This window comes from Tamandua tetradactyla, chromosome 11, assembly GCF_023851605.1.
Source record: "Tamandua tetradactyla isolate mTamTet1 chromosome 11, mTamTet1.pri, whole genome shotgun sequence".
NCBI lineage: Eukaryota > Metazoa > Chordata > Mammalia > Pilosa > Myrmecophagidae > Tamandua > Tamandua tetradactyla.
In genome coordinates this window covers 75079883-75094242 of record NC_135337.1, presented here as the reverse complement: position 1 = coordinate 75094242, position 14360 = coordinate 75079883, and the positions used below count along the sequence as shown (strand labels likewise).

The 14360-nt window shown below is 46.7% G+C and overlaps 1 protein-coding gene across 3 annotated transcripts in view; it reads left to right on the top strand.

The window, feature by feature from the left end:
• Nucleotides 1-14360, top strand: part of VAV1 (vav guanine nucleotide exchange factor 1) — a 79330-nt gene that overhangs the window by 46032 nt on the left and 18938 nt on the right. For all 3 annotated transcript variants that reach the window (XM_077120919.1, XM_077120918.1, XM_077120920.1), the window contains exons 7-21: nucleotides 186-254; nucleotides 453-556; nucleotides 1113-1212; nucleotides 5550-5645; nucleotides 6296-6364; nucleotides 6472-6558; nucleotides 6661-6746; nucleotides 7045-7177; nucleotides 8019-8128; nucleotides 8455-8556; nucleotides 8778-8878; nucleotides 8968-8990; nucleotides 9167-9212; nucleotides 12000-12136; nucleotides 12407-12472. In XM_077120919.1, the coding sequence (XP_076977034.1) occupies nucleotides 186-254; nucleotides 453-556; nucleotides 1113-1212; nucleotides 5550-5645; nucleotides 6296-6364; nucleotides 6472-6558; nucleotides 6661-6746; nucleotides 7045-7177; nucleotides 8019-8128; nucleotides 8455-8556; nucleotides 8778-8878; nucleotides 8968-8990; nucleotides 9167-9212; nucleotides 12000-12136; nucleotides 12407-12472 (1329 nt within the window). The remainder of the gene's footprint in view (nucleotides 1-185; nucleotides 255-452; nucleotides 557-1112; nucleotides 1213-5549; nucleotides 5646-6295; nucleotides 6365-6471; nucleotides 6559-6660; nucleotides 6747-7044; nucleotides 7178-8018; nucleotides 8129-8454; nucleotides 8557-8777; nucleotides 8879-8967; nucleotides 8991-9166; nucleotides 9213-11999; nucleotides 12137-12406; nucleotides 12473-14360) is intronic.

Here is a 14360-nt window from a genome sequence, read left to right as displayed (position 1 = left end):
CTATCTCTCTGTCTCAGTCTCTCTGTTTCCTTGTCTCTGTTATCCATTTCTTTCTCCATGTGTGTGTGTCTCTCTATTTATGTCTCTCTTTTTCATTCATCTCCTTCCATGTCTTGTCTCCTGGGTCCTGTCTCATGGTGGGTTGTTTGGAGAGAAGTTCTCATCCTTCTCTCCTCTCCCTGCAGCACTTCATGAAGCCCCTACAGCGGTTTCTCAAGCCCCAAGATATCGAAATTATCTTTGTCAACATCGAGGTGAGCCTGCTGACCCCCAGCTCTCCTGGGCTTCAGTCCCTGCCTCTCTCTGCAGTGGGGTGGGTCTGCTAGCCCCTCCCACCCTGGAGCATGAGGACCGGGAGTTGAGCAACACATGGTGGGCGGATGATGCCTCCCCTGCCTGACCTGGTGGACCCCCGGCTCCCGGCCGCAGCCCACACCCCTCCCACCCAACAGGACCTGCTTCGAGTACATACCCACTTCCTGAAAGAGATGAAGGAAGCCCTGACCGCCCCTAATGCACCTAACCTCTACCAGGTCTTCATCAAGTACAAGGAGAGGTGAGACCCAGTTGGCCAGACTGGAGTCCTGGGGGTTACCCTGCCCCACCCTCAGAGACCACTGGGCAGGGAGGGCTTGCTGCTGAGTGCTTGTGGACAAGGGGCTGCCCATCTCTGCTTCAATTCCCAGCTTTTGTGAGCTACCTGGCATTGGAAATCATTTAGCCTCTTTGTGCTCTACTTCTTACTCTGTAAAAATATGTATGGTAGGGGAACGTGCCTCCTAGGATTATGGAGAGGATGAAAAAAATGGATACATGCCATGCTTAAGACAGGGCTTGGTACCCAGTAGCTGTTCAATAAGTGTTTGTTAAATAAACAAGCATTAAGCAGAGTTGATATGCCGCGCATTGTGGTCAGAGCCTTTTGTGCACATTTCATTAAAACGTTACAGTAATCACAGGTGGAAGATACTATTGCATTGCCCATTTTGCAGATGGGGAAACTGAGAGTCAGGGTCACCCAACTAGGAAGGGGTGGGGACAAGGCTGATGCTCTGATCTCCCTGAACTTGGCAGGGGCCACCACCACCGGATGACCTATTCTCATCCCGCAGGCTCCTCGTCTACGGCCGCTACTGCAGCCAGGTTGAGTCCGCCAGCAAACACCTGGACCGTGTGGCCACAGCCCGGGAGGATGTGCAGATGAAGCTTGAGGTGGGAGCTGGGCCACAGGGCCACCTCTCCACTCCTTCCCAGCCTCTGGGGGCAGCCAAAGGAGGCTGAGCAGGGGACAGCCCAGCCAGGGATCTGCTGAGGGTTTGGGAGGGGGTTACTGACCAGCAAAGTGGGAAGAAGGAGCAGGGCTGAGAGCAACCAGAAGCAGTGAGCCTGGCCCAGGCTGTGCCCCGACTCTGGGCTAAGCCCCTGACCCCTGGCTGAGCTCCTGACCATGAAGTGAACCCTGACCCCAGACTGAACCCAACCCTGGGCTGAGCCCCAACTAGGGCTATGTCCAAACTCTGAGATGAGCCCCAGCCTAGCTGAACCCTGACTTTGAGATCAGCCCCAAGCCCAGTCATGCCCCAACCCCAGTTGACCTCAACCCTGAAGTCAGCTTCACCTTCAGGCTGAGCCCAAGCCCTCACCCTGGGCTGGACCCCAACCCCAGCTGCACCCCAACTCTGGACTGATCCCTGACCTGTGTGTCTAGTGGAAATGCCACCATGAAACCCCAAACAAGGCAGGGATGATGAGGAGCCCCCCTACAGTGGGGGCTAGCCCCTAGACTGCCCCGCTTTCCTCTCCAACCCCACTCATCTGCCTGAATCCTTGGCCTCAACTTGGCAGTCTTATCTGAGGAACTCACAGCCCTCATTTTCTTCTTCTTCTTTTTAAAACATTTTTATTGTAAAATAGAACACATATATATACAAAAAATGCAATAATTTCAAAGTACATTTTAACCAGGAGTTACAAAACATATTTCAAAGTGTGTTATGGGTTACTATTCCACATTCTCAGGCATTTCCTTCTAGCTGCTCCAAAACACTGGACACTAAAAGAAATATCATTATAGTGATTCAATACTCATACTCATTTGTTAAATCCTATCTTCTCTGTTATAACTCCTCCTTTTTTTTTTTTTAGCTCCTTCTCCTTTGATCCTTCTCCCAATCTTTAGGGGTCTTAAGGCTATGCTCATTCTAACTTTTTCATGTTGGAAAGGAGCGTCAACAATATAGGATGAGGGTGGAACTAATTGATAATCTTGGAGAGGCTGGTTTCTCTGACTGTCAGGATTTATCTGTCCTAGGAACTCTCTGGAGGTTATAGCTTTCAGGAAAGTAAAGTTAATACATGAAATTTTTGAAGGGTCTCATTTAGAGCCATAGGTTAACAGGAGTGATGTTGGTTGGGATTTGGAAAACCGTGGTAACGGGCAATATCTAGCTGAAGCTTGTATAAGAGCAGCCTCCAGAATAGATTCTTGACTCTATTAGGACTCTCTTAGCCATTGACACCTTATTTTATTACATTTATTTTCCCCCTTTTAGTCCAGAAGGTATTGTTGATCCCACGGTGCCAGGTCCAGGCTCAACCCCAGGAATCACATTTCTTATTGTCAGGGAGACTTTCACCCCTGAATGTCATGTCTCATGTAGGAAAGAGGGTAGTAATTTTCCTCGCAGAGTTGGGCTTAGAGAGAGAGGCCACATCTGAGCAACGAAAGAGCTTTCCTGGAAGCGACTCTTAGACATAATTATACGGAGTCTTAGCTTCTCCACAATTGAAATAAATTTTGTAAGGGCAAGCCTCAAAATCAAAAGGTTTGGCCTATTTTCTTGGGAGTCCCTAGTGTTTGAGAGAGTACCAGGGATTTCCCAAGTGGGAAAATGTAATATTTCCACTTTATTTTTCTCCAGTCTTTCAAGGGACTCTGTAAATACTTTTAAAATAGCAGCCCACCATAGTCTGGGATGTCTTTGGGTATTACATCAAACTATGCATAATTACAAGTCCTCTTTCCCATTCTGGGCTTATGTATTTGGGTTGTTTAAATGAGCTCTCCAGATAGGTTGATTTAGATTGTGTGATACAGAAAATTTAGGTTCTAGACACAGTAAACCTCTCTGCCTTTAGTCTCATATAGTAGGTGAACCTCTAGAGTGCATACACCATCAGCTTTGGCCCTGAATTCTGATTTACCTTAGTCCCAACCAGATCGGCTTCGTTTTTATCTTTAATTGAGAACTGAACTCTTTTTCAGGCACTGTAACTGTTGTTGTATGTAGCAATGTTGACTTCCAGAGCTGCAGAATTCCAGCTCTGCATCACAGGTGTCACTGAGGTACTCAATGTTCCAGGGAAACACTGGCTTATACATATATGGCTCAGTGTCTCACCATCTAGAAATACACTTACCACTTTGAGCTAAGTGTGACTTCTATAAGAGCTTATAATCCAAGCTCCAATATCCTTATAAGTATCTTCTGAAAGAGACCATAACATATCTGTTCTTTTGTTTCTGGCTTATTTTGCATAACGCATTGCCCCCAAACTTTCATGCCTCACAACATCCTTTTTGTAGCTGCACAGTATTCCACCATATGTATATCATAGTTTACCTTTCAGCTTCTCAGTCATTGTACACTTTGGCTCCCTCCATCCATTGGACAGATGGATAATATCCAAAATAAACAATTCATGTCTTATAGTGTCTTCACTTGGTTGTACACTCAGCAGCACTCTCAATTTTAGACAATTTTCATTGGTCCAAAGTGACAAAGAACCGATAAACAGAGCCTCACCAATTATCAAATCAAAACCTCCCCTAGGGCAGTACCACAGTGGCTCAGTGGCAGAATTCTCACTTGCCATGATGGCGACCCAGGTTCGATTCCCAGTGCCTGCCCATGCAAAAAAAACAAAAAACAAAAAAACCAACAAAACTTCCCCCAATCTCTTGTCTCCCCCTCTCTCTCCAGTTATTTACCCCCTGTATTGCTGTCCTGTTGATGTCTTCCAGTTAACTATTGGCCATAGCTTGCAATCTTAGTTTTCCTCCATACCCCTCTATTATTGACCTTTTGTACATGATCAAACCTTTAAAGTAGTTCATGTGAGAACTTATTTATAATTGTAGAGTTAATTGGTGGGATACATGGCACTATAATCCCCTTTTAATCATATTCACCCCCAATATGGCAATATTACTTATAATTCCACTAACTGATTACCATCACTTCTATCTGTTCCCTTACATTTAAGTTCAACCTTATTGAGTAACCCCATCTCTAGCCATCTCTAGCCATTGTGTACCTCGAGGTCCCCTATATTCTATGGTGTAAACCTCTGAGGTTACCTTTACCAAGGTCATAATAGAAAAAGCATACAGTATTTGTCTTTTTATCTCTGGCTTATTTCACTCAACATTGTGTCCTCAAGGTTCATCCATGTTGTCATATGCTTCGGGACCTCATTTCGTCTTACTGCAGCAAAATATTCCATTGTATGTATATACTACACTTTGTTTAACCACTCATCTGTTGAAGGGCACTTGGATTGCTTCCATCTTTTGGCATTTGTGAAATGTGCCGCTATAAATATCAGTGTGCAAATTGTCTATTTGTGTCACTGCTTTCAACTCTTCTGGGTATATACCGAGTATTGGTATTGCCGGGTCCTAGGACCACTCGATATTTAGTTTTCTGAGGAATCACCAAACTGTCTTTCACAGCAGCTGTACCATTATACATTCCCACCAGCAGTGAATAAGTGTTCCAGTTTCTCCACATTCTCTCCAGTATTTGCAGTTTTTCAGTTTGTGTAATAGCAGCCATTCTTATAGGTGTGGAGTGGTGTCTCATTATAGTCTTGATTTACATTTCCCTTATAGCTAATGAAAAATGGGTATCTCTTCATGTGCTTTTTAGCCATCTGCATTTGCTCTTCAGAAAAGGGTCTAGTTATATCCTTTGCCCATTTTACAATTGGGTTGTTTGTTCTTTTGTTGTTGAGTTGTATGATTTTTTCACTTTTTTTTGACAAAGTCCTTTAAGACACAAAAGCTTTTTGTTTTAAGAACCTCCTATTTATCAATTTTTTTCTCTCATTGCTTGTGCTTTGGGTGTAAAGTTTAAAAAGCTACCTCTTATTACTAGGTCTTGAAGATGTTTCCCTATATTTTTCTCTAGGAGTTTTATGGTACTGGTCCTTATATTTAGATCTTTAATCCATTTTACATTAATTTTTGTATGGGGTGTAGTTAAGGGTCCTCTTTCACTCTTTTGGCTATTGATATCCAGTTCTCCCATGACCATTTATTGAAAAGACTTTTCTGCCCTAGTTCAGTGGATTTGGGGGACTTATTAAAGATCAATTGACCATAGATTTGGTGGTCTATCTCTGCACTCCTTCCTTCCTTCCTCTGGGGGAACATGACGCCACGGGCTCTGGTTCTGGTGTGCAGAAGTTATCCTAACCCATCTGCGTCCCTCCCCCACTACTGGTTCAGGCTGGGCAGCACCTCACACCAATCTCTGACCCTCCAGGAATGCTCTCAGCGAGCCAACAATGGGAGGTTCACCTTGCGGGACCTGCTCATGGTGCCCATGCAACGGGTTCTCAAGTACCACCTTCTTCTCCAGGTGCGGGGGTGGGGGGGGTGGACCTCCTTCTGCAGGTGCAGGAGTGGGGGTTGGGCCTTTTCTGCAGGTGTAGGAATGGGGGGGATGGGCCTTCTGCAGGTGCAGGAGTGGGGGGATGGGCCTCCTTCTCCAGGTGCGGGGGGTGGGGGGGTGGGGGGGTGGACCGCCTTCTGCAGGTGCAGGAGTGGGGGTTGGGCCTTTTCTGCAGGTGTAGGAATGAGGGGGATGGGCCTTCTTCTGCAGGTCTAGGAATGGGGGGGATGGGCCTCCTTCTCCAGGTGTGGGGGTGGGGGGATGGGCCTCCTTCTCCAGGTGTGGGGGTGGGGGGATGGGCCTCCTTCTCCAAGTGTGGGGGTCGGGGGGATGGGCTTCTTTCTCCAGGTGTGGGGATGGAAGGACAAGGGACTTCTCCAGGTGCAGGGGTTTGGGGCGTGGGTGGGTCTCCTTCTCCAGGTGTGGAGGTGGTGGTGGTGCTGAACGTGGCTCCTCCAGTGCCCTGTGTCCCTGGGGTGAGGCGGGGGTGGCTGCTGGGGACTAGGGTTCCAGGAGACCCTGGGATGGCTCATTCAGGCCATGCCCCAGCCTCCACGGAGGGCAGGGTGACCGGGAGGGGCCAGGCCTGGTGAAGTCTGGCTTCCTGGGTCATGCAGGAGCTGGTGAAACACACGCAGGACGCGATGGAGAAGGAGAACCTGCGGCTGGCCCTGGACGCTATGAGGGTGAGTGGGGCGGGGAAGTCACGCCGCCACGCGGGCTCTCTCCTGGGCTGGGAAGGGTACCGGGTCGGCCGGGGCGGAGGGCCCGGCTCACCTCTGCCCGCCCCCAGGACCTGGCGCAGTGCGTGAACGAGGTGAAGCGGGACAACGAGACGCTGCGGCAGATCACCAACTTCCAGCTGTCCATTGAGAACCTGGTGAGGTGGTGGAGCCGAGTGGGCCAGGGGGGTGGACAGGGTGGGGAGGGTGTCTGGACACCCCTTGGTGGCCCCTTGCCAGACCCCCTGCCTGCTGCGCAGGACCAGTCTCTGGCCCACTACGGCCGCCCCAAGATCGACGGCGAGCTCAAGATCACCACGGTGGAGCGGCGCTCCAAGATGGACAGGTGGGCCAGGCCAATGTGGAACTGGGGTGGAGCCGGGGTGGGGCCTATTCCTAGGTAGGCCGGTAGCTGGGGCCATTGGGGGCGGAGCCAGGTTCCTGGACAGGCAGGAAGGCGTGGCGTGGCTGTTAGATGGACAGGCAGGGAGGGTGGAGTCAGGTGGGCGGGGCCAAATTGACCTGGACTCGGAGAGGGTATGGGATGCAAGACGGACAGCTGGATGGGGCCAGGAAGGTGGAAGATGAAGGGGACCAGGCAAAGAGCTGGAAGGGCCAGTTAGCACCTGACCATCCACTCCCAGGTACGCCTTCCTGCTGGACAAAGCTCTGCTCATCTGTAAGCGTCGGGGGGACTCTTATGACCTCAAGGAAATAGTGAACCTGCAGAATTTCCAGGTTCGGGATGACTCTTCAGGAGAGCGAGACAACAAGAAGGTGAGACCAGTAGCCTCAATCCCGGGATAGCTTGGGGCTTTCGGCTAGCCTTTGGAATGCTGGTGTGTGTGTGAGGGTGAAATTGCAAGGGTGCGTGGAACTATGTGCTATTAAAGAATAGAACAGAGACAGAACAGACATGGTGGCCTTTCACAAGGAGCTCACATTCTTGTGGAAAATAAGAAAAAGGGCAGTGTTGTGAGCTAAAAATAAATAATAATAGGGTTATGGAATGGACCATGACCCCGTGGGAGGGCTGTGCCGGTTGGAGCACAGACCCTTCTTGCCTCACTTCTTTTTACCCTTTCTCTCGACTAACCCTCTTTAGGCCTGGAAGCCCCCTCGCCCCCAGGGTACTGCTGCTCTGTTTCTGAGCCCCCTGCCCCTCTATGCCTCTCCCATCATAGTGCTAATTGCTCCTTTGTCCTTGCACGTTACTGGCCTACCTCCCGGACAAGCCCTGGGAACAGAGTCCTGTTCCCTGCTCTGTCCCAGGGACCAGCTCTGTGCTTGTCACCCAGCGGGCATTCAACAAATGCTTGTTGAATAAACAGAGGGATGAAGGACATGATATGTTTGGTGTGCATTTCTGCAAAGGTGTATGTGAGACTCAAATGTGTGTGTGATTTGGGGATTGTGTATACTTGGATTTTCTGGGTGGTCTTTTAAAAGGGTGCTCATGGAGGGGTGCCCTAGAAGCAGGGGTCTTCTGGGGTCTCCCCTCTGTAGGGAGGGTGCTACTGACCCTACCCTTTTCCTCCTAAAGGGGTAGGGGTCAGTGGGGGTGAGGTCCCACCCTCTGTGGGTGGGTATCTTTAGTTCTACACCTGGTTCCTTGCAGTGGACCCATATGTTTCTCCTGATCGAAGACCAGGGTGCCCAGGGCTATGAGCTGTTCTTCAAGACGCGAGAGCTGAAGAAGAAGTGGATGGAGCAGTTTGAGATGGCCATGTGAGACCCCCTCCCCTCCATCTTTCTATCCTCAGAGGATCCTGTCACATGGGTACAGGAACTGGGAGGTAGTTTCATGTTTAGTCCCAGCTCTGCCATGACATTCTTTGGGAACCACTCTGAGCCTCAGCTCCCCATGTAGGAAATGGGAGAGGCAGTCTCAAGGCTAGCTGCATCCTTGGAACTCCGAGACCCTCATGCTCTTTTCTGTGCATGGAAAACCACGGGGGTGATGAGGGGAGCACCCAGGAGACCCCAGCAGAGGCCATTCCCTCTGTGCAGGTTGCACCACCAGCCTCATCCTCTCTTTGATCTTCCCTCCCCAGCTCCAATATCTACCCTGAGAATGCCACTGCGAATGGGCACGACTTCCAGATGTTCTCCTTTGAGGAGACCACTTCCTGCAAGGCTTGCCAGATGCTGCTGAGGTGGGGCTCTGGGAGGAGGACATGGGGCTGGGCTCCAGCAGATGACCCCTCTGAGCTGGGAGGTGGGGAGGGGTCCCTGTTTTGGTCCTAAGCTCCAGCATCTCTGTCTTCCTCCGAAATGAACCCAAGTGGCTGTCGTAATGCTGGGGTTTGTTGTCAGCGTGGTTAGCTGGGTCGGTCCAAAATCACTGACTCCCCTTTATCTCTGCCCTGCATCCCAGAGGCACCTTCTACCAAGGCTACCGCTGTCACCGGTGCCGGGCTCCCGCACACAAGGAGTGTCTTGGGAGGGTCCTTCCGTGTGGCCGACATGGGCAAGGAGGTATCCGTGGGAGAGAGTATGGGACGTGGGTTGGGGTCTTCGTGGGGATTTCCCATCCTCACTATTCTCTTTTGCTCCACCTCCTTTAGATTTTTTAGGAACCATGAAGAAGGTAAGATCCTTATACTCTTTTCTGGGCATGGAGAGCCATGTGGGTGATGAAGGAAAGACCTTGGAGAACCTAGCAATGGGTGTGGTCCTTTGTGATGGATGTTCAGATGAGGACTGAGGAACATCTAGGCTGGGCATGGGTGGCCATGCTTGCTTTCTCTTGGTCTCTCTCTCCAGGATAAACCACACCGCAGGGGTCATGACAGAAAGAGGAACGAACTGGGTAAGTCAGTGGGGCGCTCCATGTGGGGCTGGAGGAAAACTTTTGTTTGCCCCACTGATGTTGAGCCAGGAACAGATCTCTGTAACGATATTGACGCCCACATCATGTCTTGCTGATAAAACTGTCATCCCCATGTTCCAGTCCCCAAAACCCAAAGGAACATAAACTTAAAACTCATTTAGATTCTTTATTTGCTTTACTCAAATGCTGCGAAAGGGATGCACGGGGCACAGCAATACGCGTTAACGTTCTCTTTCTCTTCCATCTACTTTCTTATTTACTGCTTCTTCCCCCCCCAGCCCCCACTCTGACGAACTCCTTGTGTAGGTTTAACTACCTAAAGAGATACACCCCTCCCCCCATTGATTCTGCATCACATAATCCTATAGAAGATGTGGTTTCAGTAAAGTTTACCACACCTGGAGGAGAGAGGAGTAGAAAACATGTTTGACCATGCCAATATTCTCTTTAGCCAAATGGTAGAGGGATAAGACTGGAGTCATTTTTATGGCAATGATTTTTTTAAAAACTTTTTAAATGGTATAGTATAACATATATACAAAGCAAAGAAATAAGAAAACAATAGTTTTCAAAGCATTCTTCAAAAAGTGGTCACAGGATACAGAGTTTGTCATAGGCTACCATACATTCCTCTCATATTTTTCCTTTCAGCTGCTTCAGCATATGAGGTTAGAGGGCTTAAATACTTTTTTATCATCATAAAAAATCATCATAATTGAATTTTTTCCTTCATTTTTTGTGAACAATAACATATATACAAAAAAGCTATACATTTCAAAGCACAGCACCACGAATAGCAGTAGAACACATTTCAGACTTTGACATGGGTTACAATTTCACAATTTTAGGTTCTTACTTCTAGCTGCTCTAAAATACTGGAGACTAAATGAAATATCAATTTAATGATTTAGTATTCATATTCATTTGTTAAGTCCTATCTTCTATGTATAATTCCACCATCACCTTTGATCTCTCCATACCTCTCTTTGGGGTTGTTTGGGCTATGGCCATTCTAAATTTTTGCTATTGAAAGGGTCTGTCACTGATATGGGGTAGGGAGATGGAACTATCTGATGTTCTGGAGAAGCTGGGCTAGGTTTCAGGACTTACCTGGACCAGGGACCCATCTGGAGGTTGTAGGTTTCTTGAAAGTTACTCTAGTGCCTGGAACCCTTGTGGAATCTTATATATTGCTCTAGGTGTTCTTTAGGATTGGGGTTGGCAGTTTATGATAGGTAGCAAGGTCTACCTGAAGTTGTATAAGAACTACGGCCTCTTACTCTATTTGAACTCTCTCTGCCACTGATACTTTATTAATTACACTTCTTTTCCTTTTTTGGTCAGGATGGAATTGTTGATCCTATGGTGCCAGGTCTAGATTCATCCCTGGGAGTCATGTCCCGTGTCACTAGGGAGACTTTCACCCATGGATGTCATGTCCCATGTAGGGGAGGGCAATGATTTCACTTGCAGAGTTGGGCTTAGAGAGACAGAGGCCACATCTGAGCAATAACAGAGGTACTCCAGAAGTAACCCTTAGGCATGTATAGCAATGATTTTTGTAGAATCGCAACAGTATTGGGTGACTTTGGCACCTAATCTACGCATGATCTGGGGCAAAACATTGCTAAAGCAGAGATCCTGGACCAGTTGAAAGATACAGACTTTGGCTAAGTCATTACAGGTGTGGCAGGAGAAATCGAGGGTATTTAGGAGTATAAAACTGGCATACCCAATGCGTTGGAGAATTCAGGGAAGGCTTCTCAGAGGAGGTGACAATTCAGTGGAGACTTGAGGGATGTGTAGGAGTTAACCAGGTGAGAAAGAAGGCAGAAGTGTTCAAGGCAGGGGGAACAGCGTGTTTAAAGGGTAAGAAGCAGGGAAGCAAGGTGTAATGAAAGAAATGAAAGCAGTTTGTAGTGGCTGAGAGAAATAAACTCTTTGCTCAAGTCATACAGAGTCAGTTGAAAGACTCAGATTTTCTATATAGTTGTGTATGTATGTATATATTTATGTATGTATACATATGTATATATGTGTATTTATGTATATATAATTCAACTTTATTTACAATGATCAAAACTAGAAACAGCCTATTGATAATAGGAGGAAATATATTTAAGTGTATATATACACACACATATATATAATTATATATTGTATGTATATATACACAAATATATATATGTTACTTTTTTATTCCTCCCAGAAGGAAAAAATCTCTGATCTCTACCACTTTAGATTAGCTTTCTCTGCCTTTGAATTTCATATAATTAAATCATACAGTATGTGCTTTTTTTTTTTTGCCTTTGGCTTCTTTGAGTACACATAATGTTGATATTTATGATGTGGCTGCTTGTAACAATAGCTTGTTCTTTTTCATTGTTGTATAGTATTCAGTTGTATGACTAAATTTATTTATCCATTCTTCTGTTGAAGGCATTTGGTTTATTTTCAGTTTTTGGCTATTGTAAATAAAGCTATGAATATTCTTATCCATGCTTTTTGATGGACATATGTTTTAATGTCTCTTAGGTATATACTGGGGTGGAATTGCTGAATCACAAGGTATACACATGTTTAGCTTCAGTAGATGCTGTCAAACAGTTTTCCAAAGTGATTTCCCACCAGCAACATCTGAGGATTCCAGTTGCTCTACTTCCTTGCCACCACTTGACATTATAGGTCTCTTTAAATTTAGCCATGGCAAACTCAGGTTTGAGTGTCCTTGGCTACCACAGTCAACCATTCCCTCTCTTCTCCCAGGACTGCCTAAGATGGAGGTATTTCAAGAGTATTACGGGCTGCCTCCGCCTCCTGGAGCCTCTGGACCTTTTCTACGGCTCAACCCTGGAGACATTGTGGAGCTCACCAAAGCAGAGGCTGAACAGAATTGGTGGGAGGTACAGGCGGGGCCAGCAGGTGGCTCAGGGAGTGGGGCCATAGTCCCACTGGGCTTTGGCAAGGGGGCAACTGGGGATGAGTCTTGTGGGCAAGGATCTTCCCAGGAAGATGAAATTGTTTGGTGCCTCTTTGGGCTATCCAGGCCATAGAGAGACAGATGGACAGGCAGACTGGCCACCGGACAGAGAGATGTACACACACACACACACACACACACACACACACACACGGATATCTGAAATCTCTGTTTTTCTCTCTTGGGATTTTAGGGCAGGAATACGGCGACCAACGAAGTTGGCTGGTTTCCCTGTAACAGAGTCAAGCCCTACGTCCACGTGAGTGCTTCTCGTTGGGAGGGAGCAAGGGAAGGGGAGAGTGCTGGGAGGGTGGACAGCATTGGGAAGACACCCCGGAGCCGGGGAGGAAATTGTCCATCCTAGCTGGTTAGTTCTGCACTTAAGGCCCTTCCCACCTGCTGACTGAGCCTCGAGTGGGGACCGTGATGGGGATGACGCCGTTTTCTCCTAGATGTTCCCTGATGCCTTCTCCCTTCTGCAAGCGTGTGGTAGGGGAAGGAGCAGGGGTCCAGAGCCAAGACTTGTGAAGGCATCATACCTTCCCTTTCCTCCTTACCTAATTTCTGATCAACTCATGTTTCCATCTCCCGGCCCTGCCCTCGACCATTCTTAATGGTCACCTGACTCCCTCACTCTTTATAACCTCAGATCCCCCCGGTCTTCTCAAACCTCAAACTCCTGTTTTCCTCCTTCCTGTGAAGCAAACGGCCCCACTGCCACCTTCATCTCCCAATAAGGAGCCTCGCAGAATGGAACTCTCCAGTTTTTGTTATAACTCTATTTTTATATAATTTCGGACTCCCAGAGAAGTGGCAAGAAATAGTATAGAGAACTCCTGTCTGTTGTTTACTCAGTTCCAGCAACTGTTAACATGTCATCCCATTTTCTCTCTATAGCTATATAAGTTTTATGAAACATTTAAAAGTAATTTCACAGGCAGGTTTTCCCTTTACCTTTCAATACTCTAGTGTATATTTTCTAAGAACACGTAGGCTCTTTTCCATAATGCTGCAAGATTATACAAAAAAATGAAATCCAACATTGATGTCATTAGTTATTTAAGTCATATTCCACTTTTAAATTTTGCCAATTTTCCAAAAGAATGCTTTTTTGAGTTTTTTGAACAATTTGTTATTATTTTACAGTGAAGAGAAAGTCCCCAGAAGGCTTACATCACCTGTCCAAGCACTTTTTATTATATTCTGTACAGCAATTACTAACCTGATTGTAATTTATCTCTTTATAAACCTTTAAACCATATTACATCATGTAATGATAGTTAAACTAATGCCTAGAGTTTGGACTAGATCTCAGATTTTGTGAAGAATGCTTTTTTTAAGAGACTTTCTTTTCTGTCCCAGTGTCTTCCACGTTTCTGCATTGTAAAGTTATGCTATGACTTCCCAACTCCGTTTTCCTTCTGCCTATACTAGCTGGTATTCTACTTTAAGAGATAGAGGTCTCTTACTGTTTTCATTTATTTATATCAGGAATAACTTATGGACTTTTATTTAAAAATTGTCCCAACTCTGACCAGGATGGCTCCTTCAGCCTGGATTCCCTGTGCTTTTGACATGTTCCCATCGTTTTTTTAGGGCAGTTATGTACTTTCTGGCACAATATCAGGTTTATCATGTATGTTCTCTGCCCTAGTCATGGAATTAGCCTTTTCTCCAGGGAGCTCTGGTCTTCTCAGTGGGATATGGTATTCAAGAACCAAGAGCTACGTGTCTCACCAATTTCTGCCTCCAAATGTAGATCCCTCCTTAAATCTACACCCATCCTACCCTCTTCTTCCCTGTTGCAACAAAGACTCTGAGGAAAAATAGAACAGGTTGCAATTGTCCCCTCCATTTGAGACCCTATCCACTTGATACTACAGCGTCCCAAGATGCTAATTTCTTATAGGTCTTTCTAGAGTTTCTAAGTGCAAAGACAAGTAGATACAAATGTGTCTCATTTGCCCCAAGGTCTACTCAAAAGGTTTTAAATGCACTATTTTGTAGCTTGATTTTTTTTCACACTTAATACATCTTGGGAGGGTGGGGTGTGAGGGTAGTTCAGTGGTAGAATTCTCGCCTGCCATACAGGAGACGCAGGTTTGATTCCAGGCCCATGCACTTCCCAAAGAAACAAGCAAACAAAC